Source organism: Xenopus tropicalis, chromosome 7 (genome assembly GCF_000004195.4).
Source record: "Xenopus tropicalis strain Nigerian chromosome 7, UCB_Xtro_10.0, whole genome shotgun sequence".
Classification (NCBI taxonomy): Eukaryota; Metazoa; Chordata; class Amphibia; order Anura; family Pipidae; genus Xenopus; species Xenopus tropicalis.
In genome coordinates this window covers 24,606,867-24,623,441 of record NC_030683.2, presented here as the reverse complement: position 1 = coordinate 24,623,441, position 16,575 = coordinate 24,606,867, and the positions used below count along the sequence as shown (strand labels likewise).

Genomic DNA, 16,575 nt, shown 5'->3' with positions numbered 1-16,575 from the left:
ATTAGTTTGCATCAATGTTACACAGAGCAAATTGAAATATAACAGTTATGGCATGGATGCTACAAGATGAAATCACTTTTTTTCCCTGTGCCTTTCCCTGCTAATGAAACATCAAATCCAATTGAGCCGCTAATAAATCTCCGCCTAAGTGCAACAGTCTTTATAAGGAAAAGCCCCAAACTGTCCAAAGTGTTATTCTCTGTTCAAAGCCAAATCTCCTTTTGAAATTTCATGCAGATTCTCAAGGCCAAAGCAATGGAGATTTATGGAGCTCTTAGCCAGTGCCGCCGTTGCAAATGAAGATAAAGGCAAGTAAGGTCAGTAACACAGCAGCTGAATAAACTGGTGGCATGTTCCAAAGGAAAACACAGCAAGAGGCAGAGGAGAAGTCATCTTCGCGAGGAACCCCCACAGCCAATGTGATCATCAAAATTCCGCATGCCTTGGAACACATCCCTTGTTTAACTGAGGCTCGGCACAATGAAGGCTTTTGTGCAGGGAAGACATATGACTGCATGGAGTAAACACATGCCTGGAATATACTGGCCAGACAGGCCCCCTCCATTGTGCTTTATTTATTTATTTCTGCTGGTTAAGGGGGGGCTTGTCCAGTCAGAACTTAACTTTTTATGACACAGAGAGGTATTTTGCTAGGAGTGCAGAGTAATCCATCTGCATTTCATTCATTTCCAACTGAAATGCAATTTTTAAAACAGGTCGAAGTTGGGTTCCCTCTAACAAACAACAGTGTCTCACCACAAATCATAGATTTACTATTCCATATTGTTTTGCAGTGGAGGAATCTATGATTGACCTATCTAGTGCAAATTTTGTTTATCTTTTAGCAATCTCTATTTCTCTGTAAATCCATAGGGCAGGGATCCCCACCATTTTCATCAGTGAGACACATTCAAATGTAAAAAAAGTTGGGGAGCAACACAAGCATGAGAATGAATTGTTCCTAGGGGTGCCAAATAAGGGTTGTGATTGGCTATTGGTAGACTCTATGTGGACTGGCAGCCTACAGGAGGCTCTGTTTGGCAGTACATCTGGTTTTTATGCAACCAAAACTTGACTTCAAGTCAGGAATTCAAAAATAAGCACCTCCTTAAGGCCACCAACAGCAGCTTCCAAGGGGATGGTAAGGAACTTGTTGCTCAGGAGCCACTGGTTGGGTATCACTGCTATAGGGCATCAGACTGGCCTTATGGTTGCACCTAGAAAGTTTTCAATGGGCCTCAAAGATATTTCTTTTCCTTTTTAACAAAAAGGGAAAGGCTCAAGTTGAGTCTCATAAGTTCCTATTACTCCCACATAAGCACCACATACTCTTACACAGTATTTGTAATGCATTGACCTGATTGACCTGATCCTTCATTCACTGAATTTGAATGACTCTTAACTTAGTACTTAAAATGTGCATAATCAGTGCTATCGTTGTTTTTTTCATAAGGCTCTTGTATTGGTTATCGGTTGATATTGTTTGTATGTAATTTGTATGTCAAATGAATATGATTAATTGCAAAGCACTGTGAAATATGTTGGCGCTTTATAAATATGTGTTAATAATATAAAAAAAAAAATATATATATATAAAGGCTGACTAAACCATGTTAGCATCTGTATGTCCTGGATATATCTTAGGAATAGAGAAGTAGAGGCTATCACAATAAAAAGGCAAGAACCCTGCACTTCCATCCTATAAAAATGTCAAAAATATCCATGGCAACAAATACATATTCTCACCAAATCGGTGTATACAGAAGATATAATTCTCTGCCAGTCTCCCTGGTTCTCACTCTAGTTGGCTGAATTCTGCCCCCAGCAGTGCTCCAAGCCCCTTACAAGCAGCAAGTTCAAAAGTGTATGCTATAACTTTGGATACCTGTATAATGGTGAAACAGAAAGATCCCTAACCCAACCTTCCCCCCAGGCCCCAAACATTCTAGATAAAATCTATAACTTACTGTTAAATGAAATCTTGGCACCCAAAGTACATCATTTGATGCTGCACCATACACTGTTGTATATACAAGAACCATTAATCATTCCAAGCCATTCACTTGTGTATGTACACACAAGTTACAACATCAGCTCACACATTTGTGCAGTACACAGAAAATGTTGTCAATGTTACAATGGCCTATGCCTATTTATCTATGTTTGTGCATATCTATCTATCACAAAATCAGTTCATTTGGGGATAAGAAAGCTCAAGGTTTAGATTTTATCAAACAAAAAATGGTTCCTGGCCTTGACGCATGATATATATATAGCAACCAGGGTCTGCCTGACTCCTGTGTATACCCATCTATCATTCTGCTCATTCATCACCATAATCATCATTATCATCATCAATCCAGCCATGGATCTGGGAAAAAGTACTAATGGGTCTGTCTTCACAGCAAAATCAACAAGAGATTTAGACATAAATTACAGCTGATGTTCCCATTAGACAATTCCATTACCTCCATCCCACTGCTCCTGGGCTTTGATGTAAAAAACCATGCAAGTAATTTTTAATTATTACAAAATATAATTCTATCCATGCTGTTCTGTTCTGTGAAATGTTTAAAGTCTGTGCGGCTAACCTGTTCTACTACTCTTACGGATTAATCAGAGAGCTGAGACATCTAATAGATAAGAATGCAGGAGGATTCATTTGTGCAATAGATGGCACATTACAGATTCACCATTACCAAAGCAGGAAATATGTACTAAATACAGAATAAATAATTCAACATTTTAACATTTATAGGCATATATACAGCAGGTAGCAGGAAAAAATCATATATATGTAGCGGACTGGTAAAATGGGGGTCCTTATTCTAGAAGGGGAGTAAGTCTTGGTTTAAAGTAGTTTTCTGGCAGCTCAGTTACTGGCCAGTATGTGTCGTTGTTCTGTTCTATAAAAGTGAAAGCTCTGCCTCTTTCTTTGGATTACACCTTCCTGGAAGGTGGGTGCAGGATAGGGCCTGGGCAGGGGTAAGCCCAGTAAGTGACATTTGTGTGATGATTGTAGCTCACTCCAGGAGTGAAAGATTGGATCAGGCTAAGTAGTGAGCAGCCTGAAGCTCCTCCGAGGAGAATTAGAAAGATTAAGTCCAGGGTGTACGAATTCATGTGAACAGACTTAGGGACTAATGTAGCTTGCCTAGGTTCCACGTAGAAGGCCTGATATTTAGAATTGACTAAATCTACTGTTGGATTATTGACCCCTGATGGGTAAAGCACTGGCTCTGTTTTCTTTATGTAACTATTGGTACTATGTCCTGTCCTCTAGAAATTTGTACTACATTCTGTAAATAAAGAGATTATCAGTTGTTTAGGAACTACTGGCCCACAATTTATTAGATCAAGTTGAAGGTTGTACTTCTGTGATACCCTTCCAACATTAGGTGAGGGCCCATTCCCAGAGATAAAGATCTGCATACATATTGGTTTGTGTGGAACTCAGTTTCCTCAATCAAAGTACCTCGATTCACACAATGAAGTGTGTTACCCTTTAAAGTGATAATAGACCTTGTTTTTATTTTATTTTTGGAGCCATCTAATGGAAATATGGACATATGGTAAAATAATTAACCCTCCTACTATGTTTGATCTCCTTACAAGAAGATAGCAGGGGGTGTGACCTACTGAAGCAGCCTAGAGGATTTGTTTGATTGCATTAGGGATGAGACCAGCTACAAAGTGCTAGGTAAGGGGTTCCCATAGACATAATACTTATAGGAAAATAGTCAACACAATTTTGATGAAAAATAAGGATTAACTGGCCCTTTAATAATTAAATCTGATTGCATCTCTTGAAAATCACCTCCAGTTTTACAATAGAGTGTCAGTGGCATGGAAATCAAGTTGGACGTAATGTTCTGCTAGACTGGCACAGTGGGAGGTCAAGCACAGATGTTCCAGAGGCTTTAATCTTCCCTTGTTTTACTTGGCCTTTCCAGGGGACTCATCCCCCTCGCAGCGCTACCAGCTGAATTGCGTTCTACAAATAGAACCTGTTCAAATTTTTTTTCTTACATTTTGTTTTTCCCGGTTGCTAAAAATTCCCGAGCACCCATATTCTTATAGTGGATTCCCTTTTTCTAAGGGCACAGACACCCCACTACGGCCATGCCGTCCAACAGAAGAAAAATGACTGTACCTTTGGTGGATAAAATAAGTCGAAAATATTACAGCGTCCTAAGTAACGACACTTATGTAATCTGCCATTAACGATTTATTCCTTGCTTGTCAAGCTCCTATACTTCAGGTCATTCAATATTCTTTTTATTCTTTCTGTACTAAGTGGCAATTTGCAATAGGAAACCGTTTTATTAAAAAAAAAAAAGTCTAAATGTTTCTTTCTTTCCAGCTCTGAATCTATGGAATTTACTGTCTCAACGTCAGTTTTGCCAGCTCCATATCCAATGTTTTATACTTCAATCCAATGTACTTAACAGGCCATGAAATATTCACTTGTTTCTGTATTAGATCATGGTTTCAGTACAGAGCGAAGGCAAAAAACTCCCAGTTTAGAAAAGCAGCCCTAATGCAGACCAGCCGGCCACTCGCATTATCCAGACAAATGACAGGGAAAGGCACGAAAATAGGCTGAGTTATTATAGCGCTTTATGACAACTGAAAGACTGTCGGAGGAATACGGCTGAAGTTTATTATTGGAAGCATTTTTGAGAATTAACCCCTGAGGCAGCCTGCCCCTTTTAAGTCAGTTATGCCAGTACTGAAAAATGTGAATTCCTTTTATATATATTTCATATGGAATGTTATCCAACAGAATTAAATAGAGGGATTCTCTAACACCGAACTGGACACACATACAATTTACATGCTGCGCTTCTTAATACCATGTTTCCATCAATGATGAAAGTGATGTAATGATGATGTAATTTTATAACTACTCGCCTCACCCAAAGCCCAGCTTTATTGTCAGGCTTGGACACCGAAACACAGGTGGTACCTGCAAGGTGGCCAGTGCAAATTTTAAGTCTGGACAGATAGTCTTTGATCTACTCAGAATGATAGAAAATTCCCCCCCCACCCCCCCCTGACTTGCCATATATTCCCAGATAAGCAGTAAGGTTAAATTTGGGCAAAATACCTGCCAAAAGTTAGATGTGTTGTTGTGGTAGTCGTGCTGCCATGGAGAACTTCCTATTCAACAAATACCCCCAGTCTACCATGACCAACAGATACAGCCTTCCTGTTATGTGTTTTGTGGTATCAGAGCTCATCCTTGAATTAATACCATGATTTACTATTCCATGATCCTCAACAGAAACATCCGAGTATCACTTTGAATTCTTGTAGCAATCTAAACCCTGTTGTATTGTTACCCCCTTTAGTGTCGCACTGGCCCACTGGGATACCAAGAACTCCTGGCAGGCCCTGGTGTCAGTGATACCGTCTGCTCGCCCAGCCATTTGCCTTGCATGCCTATACCGTGGCCAATCACTGTTTTTGAAAACAAAGAAAATAAAAGGAGGGAAGGGTTAGATGATGATGATGTAAGGAGACGTGATTGAGAAAAAAAAGGAAATCTATGAAGAAACATGCAGATCCGGTTGTCGATCTGATGGGAAAATCCAACCTGCCCAATTGACATCTGCCCACCTTTAGTCTAAGGTGAACCCCTCACTGGGAATAGCCACAATAATATCATATATACACTGAACATGTTGATGTAACATCTATACACAAATATATGGCCCGCTGTTTCACAGCCTGCCTGCATACATATGTGCCAAAACAGTTGTAGGGCTAATAGGGTTAATATGCACCTATGGCTTTAAACCCTACCATTTCCTTGTTACTGGGCAAAGGCCCATGTATCCAATTTGACATTAGCATTTTGTGCCTTATTGGTTTGTAGGTAGACCATTCCTTTGCACTCTAATATAGTGCTTAGCACAGGGGTGGATCTTTCTCTTTGGTTGAATCTGTTGACTAAGGTGGGAGCTCCACTGAGCCTGGAATCAACAGGACCCCAGTAAGCCATATACCCTAGAGTACCACTTAAACTTTAGTGGAGTCGGGGAGCAGGGACCCCGTGAATGAGGATTAGCAAGAACAGGATAACATCTTTCATAGTACTTTCTAGGAAAGTGAGATAGTTAGTTTAGTTAGAAAAAGCAGTTTCTGGCTCCAACCAGGGGAGATTAACTGGGAGTATTCTCCTCTACAGGCACTGTTGCCTTAGTGTAGAGCTGCAGTAAAGACACAGGTATCAGCTTAGTTCCTATCCCTGAACCACTGTTGGCTGCTTGGGATCCATGACCACTAAGGTACACATCCTAAGCATACCAGATACTTATCCAGACTACTCTCCACAGTGGTGCCATGCTGTTTGGCTGTCTTTTCCCTGCCCACACCCTGAGGTGGGATAAAACAGTGGACACCATCCCTTTCTACCTTCTGTGCCTTTATCTGCTAAATCCTCTGAGTGAGTATTGCATAACCCCGTGGATCATTTGTCTTAGACAAATAAACAAGTTAAGTTCTGTTTTACCGCAAAAGATACTTCTGGCGTCCATTCTTTCAGTTACTTTGCACACAGCCTAAGTGAGTTGTAGTTGCACTAAACCCCACATAGCAAAAGCCCATCTTGTGTGTTAGAGTCCTATGTACCCCATGCTCTAAAGCCTATCTACCTGGTATTGCCTGTTTTCACAGCCAAATAGGGGTTACACAATAAAGGACTAACCTAGTGAGCAGAGCTGTAAAATCCAATGATTCTTTAAAAGAAATGAGATTTACTATGTTTAAAGGGCTGTACATCACTATGTGCTTAGCTGGGACCCTTGGGAATGGTGTGCTCGCCGAGCAGGAAGAGAAACACACAAACATGACAAACAGACCCAAACAAGCAGCAATCTAAACAGAGCAAATGATCCAAAGGGCCTAATCTATGCTTTTTTGTGGAATCGTGCCCATTTTAGCAACATATGGGCCAAGCGCTGCACACGCTGAGTATAGAACAGCTCTAAACACAATAAATACTTCTCTAGAGAACTGCACAATTAATTGTGATTAATGGCTTTATTTGCAGGCACATTACACGCATAATGCATTTGGGGGGGGTCACCAAATGTTCCGGAACACAAATACCTACTATTGGTCAAAGCAAATGATAACATACCCCCATCATCCCCCTCAGCTCAGCTGATTTGCACTGTTTATTTTTTTTTATAATTAATTGTAATTGGACTTTATGTTGTATTAATGAGTCTCTATAGCCCTCCATAAAACTCAGTCCTTAGAGCCCCGAGATTTGCAGAGTAGGCAGTATAACCTTAATTACACATGGGAGAAGATTCTGCAGTGTTGCTTTAAGGCAGTGGGGGCTATTCTGGGTGTTTTAATTGTAACAGGGAGGGGGGGGACTTACGTATTCTGTATAATACATTCCATACCTGTATGACAGTGTTTTCACATATTACCTATCTTTATAATATGATAAAATTCAATAAACCCAATATATGTATTACCCGTGTGTTATATTATTACTCCACTGCCTAGGATCAGTTTCATGTGAAATCAATTAACCTATAAGCCAGGAAGTGGAAAGGGAACCGATGAAAACTACACAAACATGGGATGATGCTGGGAGTTCCTGGGAGTCACTGACTAAGAATAGCCGGAGGGCAGAAGGCTGAAAACCATTAACATTTCCCACCTCTAAAACTTGAGTCTTATTCTTTCTGATTTGCACTTTTCCAGCACTGACCCACCTGGCATCTCTGTTGATAGCGGTATAAGTCCATAATACACCAGGCTGAGGGCAGATACCCTTCCTTGCCCCAGCTCTTCTGTGCCGCTAAGGCATGATAGGGTTAAATGCAGAGTGCTCATTGGTTTACCAATGCTGACATTAAATGAATAATAAGGCCAATTTGGCAGTTGCTAAATAGATGAACGTGAGTGTGTTTATGTGATAAATGCGTCATATGGCTGCATTCTTGTGCTTCCTGCATCGCTAATAAATCCTCATTCACAAGTGCTGAGAGCAGTTCCGCTTGTTTTATGATTTAATCAAAGGCACAATATTGCAGCAATTGATTACACTAGGTATTATGATTATTACATTTACTGACTGAGTTGAACCATTTCCAGAAAATCACTGTTTTAGCACAATATTGCCAGGTCTGCACCCCACAAGAGCAAAGTAAGGGGGGTTATTTACGAATGTGGAGTAAAGTAACCTGGGTATGGTATTCATGTACTGTATGGCGATTACCTGCGGTACCAGCTGCCACATTTGTAAACTAGGAGAACAATTTGTAACCCACCCACTCAATGGGTGCAAAAAATTGTCTCATGAAATGGAAAAAATCACTGCAAAAAAACCCAAAACATTGCATTTTGCAAATTCTCTGTTTCAATAAATTTTTTGATAAAGTGACATTAGACAACTCATCGCTATGTTGGATTGTCTGGCATTGAGGAACATTCATGATGCTCACTACTCCCTAGTGGAGTTTAGTAAAAATGGTTGGGTTTAGGGTCAGACTGGGCTGCCGGTAAAAAGACCCGGTGGCCCAGACCCGACCCTTGCCGGCGCTCCCCCGGCCGACCATTCCTCCCCTGACATGTTAAACTTATGTGCACTCAGGGGAAGATGTTGGGTGGGGGAGCGCTGGCAAGGGTCAAGTCTGGGCTGCCGGGTGGAGGACCCTGTGGGGGGGGGGTTAGGGAGGCTCAGATGGGGCCCCTGCGGGGGGGTTAGGGGTAGGAGGGGACGCGGCTGGCGGGCTCACCTGCAGGGCCCAGCACCCCCCAGTCCAACCCTGGTTGGGCTATTGCAAGATATATGATCCTTTTTATGTCTAGAAGTTCTGTTGTGTATAGAGAACTATAGAGAAAATATATATATAACTATAGAAAAAGTATAGTTGCCCTTTAGAGGAGTTGGTGGGGTAACTTCCCAGGATACTCTATACTGATTAAGGGTTAAAGCACTCAGGGTCAGACAAAGGCTTAGTGGAAATGTAAATGGAATGTACTTTTTGGTTCCCCAGTTCAGTGCTTTTTGAAGTTGGGGGTTCCCAAGCGCTACCCTGCCGAGGACCCCAATTGGCCTTAATCTGGCTCAGAACGAATGCCAAGACGTGTGGCCCCAGCAACATCAGGTTTGTATTTTTAAAGCAACATTGCTCAATAAAGCCTTGTCCAGCTAATTGAAGCAATAAGATCTTTCAGTGAGAAGCTCCCTGTTATTTCTTCATACAAACATACAATCTGCACATACATTCATTTTTTGTTTCCTTTAAAGGTAAAATAATGAGAAAATGGGCATGGAAGGTATGCTATGTCACAGGTAGCATGTGGTTTGTTGGGTTGCCATTTTGCCTTGCAACACTGGGGTCCTGAGTTTAATTCCAGCCTGGACACTACCTCTGTGGATTTCTTCTGGGTACTCTGGTTTCAAACATATACAGGCCTAAAGGTTAATTGCCTACTGATAAAACTGACCCTACTGTGTGTGAATGTGATTGGGACCTTAGATTGCAACAGGGTTCAGATTTTGTAGCATCCCACAAAATCTCCTGATATTGCCTGACAAGTCAAATATAATCTGACCCACAAAATCTAATAAAAAAATATTATAACCCCTATTATGAACTATAATACTCATAATGATCTGGGTCCCATAATAAAGAGCAGTGCAATGGGGCCCATGCTGCCTCCCACTGGCTTGTACTGCCGGCCGCCACTTGTCATCCGCATTAACAGGCAGTTACCATTCAAGTCAATGGCAGACAGCACGGGCAGGGGATTTATTCCAGTGCAGAAGGGGCTGAGCTTGCCATTGGCCTAAACAAAATATATCTGAGAAGCAGATAATGATGCAGCAGTACTCAGGGGCACACTCGGGCAGCCTGTCCAAATGTGCGTTACAGATGTGCTTCTTAAGTAACAAGTGTGTCAAACAGAAGTTTTCACATGTTTAAAAATAGAGCTTTGTCATGGTTTTATGGGCTTCTTCTTTTAAAGGGAAACTAGACCCTGTATAAAAGCAGTGCTTAGCTCCTGTTTATTGTTTATTGTGCTTCAGAAGTGACATATGGGAGATCATTCATTTTACACAGAAAATACACGTTAGGATTAGGAAGTCCTAAAGTTTGCACTTGGTCCAGTAACCCATAACAACCAATCAGCAAATGGCATTGTTAATTACTAATTAGCAATTAATTTAGATCAGTGATCCCCAACCAGTGGCTCAGAAGCAACATGTTGCCCTCCTACCCCTTTGATGTTGCTCCCAGTGGCCCCAAAGTAGGTGCTTATTTTTGAATTTCTGACTTGGAGACAAGTTCTGGGGGAATAAAAACCAAGTATAATACCAAACAGAGCCTCCTGTTGGCTGCCAGTCCACATTGGGCTACTAAATAACCAATCACAGCCCTTACTGGGCTGCACTGCTCCCCAACTTTTTTTCATATTTAAATGTTGCTCACGTGTAAAAAAGGTTGGGGACCCCTGATTAAGATGCATGCTGCAGACTGAACTGATTTATGTGCAGCCTTGCACCATGCATCTAAAAATTAATTTTTAACTAGCCATGCAGGATATAGATTAAACACGTGCGCAGTATAATGAGGGTGAGGTGGCAACGCTATTGGCATTTGGCTACTAATGTTACAAATGGCTGCAAATAAAACTATTCAACCTCTGACCCACAGAGCATGCAATTGAACCTCTCACTGTTAAGACATAAAGGGAGCCCTGGACGTGGCTGTGCACTGGCTGCCTTCCTATAGTAAGTGCACCCTATTACATGAATATCAACCAAATAAAGGCTGCACTGATTGCATTTAATTACCAGCCCAGTAATGTGCATTTATTAAAAGTGTCCAGGATTTTGTAAACAATCGGATACATTACCCTACAGTTTTACTGATACATCTCATATCCATGCAGCTACCCCTGCTGGAGGCCTGTGAGTTCATACATAAACCCCAGCCAATTATCCTTCTATGATCCCCGCTAGATGCAATAAGGTGTAGGGAAACTACAATAAGCAATAAATGACTGGAAGCATCGGAATCATGATCTGATCTCCAGCACCAAGAATCCCTAAGAAACAATGGTTTGATTAAGAATGCTGGGAGCTGAATTTCCCAACAGTTGGAAAAACCATGGGTACTGGCAAATCACATGAATCATTGTCATATAATGAAGCAAGGGTTCCCTTTATCATAGCGGTAACCAACTCATTGTAACTAAAGAATAAAGAGCACAACTTTGAATGCTCATGAGTACAACGGAATCAATTACTTGATGTGTTTAGGTGCACTCAAACCTGCATCAAACACCACAAAAACTTAATATTAAATTAAAGCAACAGTGCTTTTCAGTGTGCTAACCTGCCACAGTTGGCAGAAAAGTTAGTGACCAGAGGAAACTCTTGTAATGTTGATCTGCTTAGAATTGGCCAGAGAAGCCTCAGCTGATCTCTACCCACACACTTCATTTTTTGAGCAGGGTGACATCACAAGACTTCCCTCTGCTCACCAACTTGAATTTCTCAGCTAAGCGACATCACAAGACTTCCCCCTGCTCACTAACTTGAATTTCTGAACATATCGACATCACATGACTTCCCTCTGCTCACTAACTTGAATTTCTGAACAAGGCAACATCACAAGGCTTCCCTCTGCTCACTAACTTCAATTTCTGAACAAGGTGTTATCACAAGACTTCCCCCTGCTAACTAACATCAATTTCTGAACATAGCGACATCACATGACTTACCCCTGCTCACTAACTTCAATTTCTGAACAAGGCGACATCACAAGACTTCCCCCTGCTCACTAACTTCAATTTCTGAACATAGCGACATCACACGACTTCCCTCTGCTCACTAACTTCAATTTCTGAACATAGCGACATCACACGACTTCCCTCTGCTCACTAACTTGAATTTCTAAATATGGCAACATCACATGACTTCCCTTTGCTCACTAAATTGAATTTCTGAACAAGACAACATTACATGACTTCCCCCTGCTCAATAACTTCAATTTCTGAACATATCGACATCACATGACTTCCCTCTGTTCACTAACTTGAATTTCTAAACATAGCGACATTACATGACTTCCCCCTGCTCAATAACTTCAATTTCTGAACATATCGACATCCCATGACTTCCCTCTGTTCACTAACTTGAATTTCTAAACATAGCGACATCACATGACTTCCCTCTGCTCACTAACTTGAATTTCTAAACATAGCGACATCACATGACTTCCCTCTGCTCACTAACTTGAATTTCTGAACAAGGCAACATCACAAGACTTCCCTCTGCTCACTAACTTCAATTTCTGAGCAGAGCGATATCACAAGACTTCCCTCTGCTCACTAACTTGAATTTCTGCACAAGGCAACATCACAAGACTTTCCCCTGCTCACTAACTTATATTTTTTTTAGTATTATGTAGAGAATAATATTCTAAGACAATTTGCATTAGTCTTCATTTTTCCATTTTAATTTTCGTTCAGCATCTCTCTAGGAATTTCAGCAGTTATGTGGTTGCTAGGGTTCAAATTACCTTAGCAACCAGGGAGCGGTTTTAATGAGACACTGGTATATGAATAGAAGAGGACATGAATATAAAAATAAGTAATAAAAAGTAACAATAACAACAAAATTGTAGCCTCACAGTGCAATAGTTTCTTGGCTGCCAGAAAAGTTAACTTAATAGGGAACCACCCCTTTAAAACCTCGACCTTTCAGATTCTCATTAAAATCACTGCCTGGTTAATTGGACCCTAAAACTATATAGCTGCAAACACTTCAAGCTAGAAAGCTGCTGAGCTGAACAAAAAGCTAAATAATTAAAAAAAAAATGAAGACAAATTGCAAATTGTCTCAACATATCACTGTCTACGTTATAATAAGTTAATTTAAAGGTAAACTACCATTTTAATGCACGCAATCATTTTTAAACTATCATTACTATGCCCATTCTGCAGCCCTCCATCTGTTGCTGAACTTCATCCCTCAACATTATTGGAGGAAACAGCAGAAACTTCTCTGAAAGCAGTAAATCAAGAGATAAAGGAACCCCCCCCCCCCCCATTTTTTTGCCTTTTCTGTTAAATTCCAGATTATTTACTATTGTTACTGTACTGACATCTTTAGGCAATCTCAGCTCGACAGCAGCAGTGATAAATGGGCTTCCCCGGCTCACAGCCCCGTACCAGCAATTTATCACCAACCCGAGACTGATTTATTACTCACGTGGGATAACATTCTTTGAACCAATGCACCAGAGATGTTTCTAAAGAACAAATGGATGTGAGATATGAGACTGAACAAAATCAGCAGATCAGGGCTGGAGATCCTGGCCAGTAAAGGAAAGTTATGGGGCCACAGTGCTGTCAGGGATGTCTAACCTAGGCTGGGGCCCTCCATTTGGTACCTTCTGCTGGAGGTGGGATGCTGGGGAATTTATCTGGTCCTCATAAAGCATTCTACTGGGGGTCCTCTATTTAATTCTAATAAATGGGTCCATAAGAACCCCAATATCAACTTTATTTGTCCGTCAGTTTGTCACCGTTACATCCACCCAGTACCATTGTATCACTGCCAATTATAGTGAGTTACTGGAGCAGCAGAGCTCACAATTAACAACCTGGGCATCCCCGCGGCTACTGGCAGCCCCGCTCTCCCTGACACCCTCCAGACTCTCTCGCAGCAAATGGAGCAACAAAAGGAGTTTATTTTGTTAATTAAGCCAGACTCGTTTGCAATACTGTCTTGGCAGCTGCAGCCTTATTTCCTACAGGAAAGGCTCTCAGTCTGTAGGTGGGTAAAGAGGCATGAACACCATTTGGCCTCAGTTTATCCACAAATAACTACTGAAGCCATAGTATTCTCTAATGTTATCTGCTATACAGGATGGCCCCTACAGTCATCCATGGCTTGCTATATCTATCATCTATCTATCTATCTATCTATCTATCTATCTATCTATCTATCTATCTATCATCTATCTATCTATCTATCTATCATCTCTCTATCTCTCTATCTATCTATTTATCTATCTATCTATCTATCTATCTATCTATCATCTTTCTCTATCAATCATCTATCTGTCTATATATTTATATATATATATATATATACAGAAAAAGACAGAGCACACCCTAATAATAGTCAACTGCCCCGGGTGCTTGCAAAAAACATGTATATAGCAAGACAGTGAGCCGCACACACAGGGACTTAGTTAGAAAGCAAAAAAAATTTATTAATAGAAAAAATCCAACGTTTCGAGCACTAACTGTGCTCTTCCCTGAGGAAGAGCACAGTTAGTGCTCGAAACGTTGGATTTTTTCTATTAATAAATTTTTTTTGCTTTCTAACTAAGTCCCTGTGTGTGCGGCTCACTGTCTTGCTATATATATATATATATATATATATATATTTATTCATCTGTCTATATATCATCTATCTTTCTATCTAGCTATCTATCTATCATCTCCACCTCTCTCTACTATCTGTCTGTTTATTTATTTATTGATCTATCTCTGTCACTCACTACTATCTCTCTATCTATCATCAATCTATCCATCCATCAATGTATTTTTCTCTGTTTATTATGTATGTATGTATGTATGTATAACTTTATTTATAAAGCGCTACAAGGGTACGCAGCGCTGTACAATCTTACAATATACACAATTACACACAGGGAGGACAAGTGCTATGATAAATACAATAAATAAGTATAAATACACAGGGAGTAAGTGCCTTGTGGTATGAGACACAGTAGGAAGGAGGTCCCTGCCCCCTAGAGCTTACAGTCTAAGTAATTATCTATTAACAGCAACTGCAAACACTATTAACATGCAATGCTGACATACATAATAAGTGCTGAGTAACAATATGTGTACTTGTACATACAATGCCCATTCATTTTTCATGTTACTGGCCCTTTAAGAGCAGCTACATATGTCTGTGAGTGGCAATAAAAGTTTGAAGTGAGGAGACGTTAAGCTTCCCAGTCTGTTGCAGCGTGACAGAGCACTCAGCTTGTGCCTGTATCCCTCCAGCAACATTGCCCCTCTGCCCATAGAATTAACTGGGCTAAAAGGCTTACAAGTGGCAGTCTGGGATTCCCTGCAGCTCCTAGCAGCTGTCCTGCCCCAGTCACCCTCCGGACTCTCCCCCAGCAAGTGAAGGAAAGGTAGCCGAGCCCAAGGTGAGCAGGACACGGCTGGGAAAGAACAATAGAGGCTCCCTCAGTGTAACCAGAACTGCAAAGTAACACGACTTCTGAACTCTTGCCCAGGGCACCAGAATGGAACTCCTGAGTCAGAACATTCCTAAAGACACAAAAGCAGGAGAAGTAACGACTTACCTTGGGCTTGGGAAGGAATAACACCCCAGCTAAGGCAAAGCAGCAGGATAAGTAGGTGCAATGGCAGAAAACCCCGTTGCTCTGCTCTGAGACTCTCTGACATCTTATCCTGACTGAGCGAGAGCTTTCATCAGCTGGCTGAGGGGGAAAGAGCCATAATATACAGTTACAGCACAGGGACTCAGGATGTGAGAAATTTCCTGCATGCAGTTTGTTAACCCCTCCTGCCTGGGATGTGCATCTAGTCCTTCTCCTCTAAACTTGGCCCCCTTTCTTTTTTTTGACTGTTGACCGTTGCAATAAATGAGTGTGTGTTGGCCAGAAAGCGGCATTCGGACCGTTAGAGAGAGAGGAAGGCAGGCCTGGGAGCTCCGCTCATGCCAACATTTAGCTCTCATTACAATGGAACAAATGATTGTCCTGTACTAGCAGCGGCTGCCGGATCCTAAACCCTACACACCACAAACTTGTGTTTGCCACATGTCTGCAACACAGGGTAATAGTGCCCCTATATAATAGGCACATTGACTGGCCTTTATGGCTGTAAATGAAAGCACCAATAAATTGTGTAAAATTCAGTTCAATTTATTATAGGCTGAAGAAGTCTTTCCAAAGTCAGAAATCCATAAGATCTCATATAGCTATAAAATCGGTGCATGGATGCTTGCTGGGCATCCCGACATATCCGACAGATGTCTGTGTACCAAGTATGGCAGTCAGTTTGCTGATAGGGTTTGATTTATTATCCTGATCCACCATGTTGGTCATTAGGGATGTAGCAAACCTAAAAAAAAAAGTTCGCGAACTTACGGCAAAACCCGCGAATATTCGCGAACTTTGCGAACCCCATAGACTTCAATGGGAAGGCGAACTTTAAAAACTAGAAAAGCCATTTCTGGCCAGAAAACTGATTTTAAAGTTGTTTAAAGGGTGCCACGACCTGGACAGTGGCATGCAGGAGGGGGATCAAGGGCAAAAACTTCTCTGAAAAATACTTTGTTGGCACAGAGTTGCGCAAAAAACGCAAGCTATTCTAGCGAAAATACACGGCTTTTTTGCTATGTCGCGCTAAACACCATGAAAACAGGATTTGCGGAAAAACGCCATGTGTGATTTGTGCGGCGTATTGTACAATACTTTTGCGACGATAAAAAACGCGGCGGAAAACGTGGCGCGAACCCAAACTGCGAACATACGC

The 16,575-nt window shown here is 41.2% G+C and overlaps 1 protein-coding gene across 1 annotated transcript in view; it reads right to left on the bottom strand.

The window, feature by feature from the left end:
- Positions 1-15,519, bottom strand: part of adam12 (ADAM metallopeptidase domain 12) — a 317,400-nt gene extending 301,881 nt beyond the window's left edge. Inside the window, 1 exon segment of the mRNA NM_001040014.1 lies at positions 15,378-15,519. Coding sequence (NP_001035103.1) covers positions 15,378-15,480 — 103 coding nt within the window. The 5' untranslated portion in view covers positions 15,481-15,519.
- Positions 15,520-16,575: the final 1,056 nt, after the last annotated feature.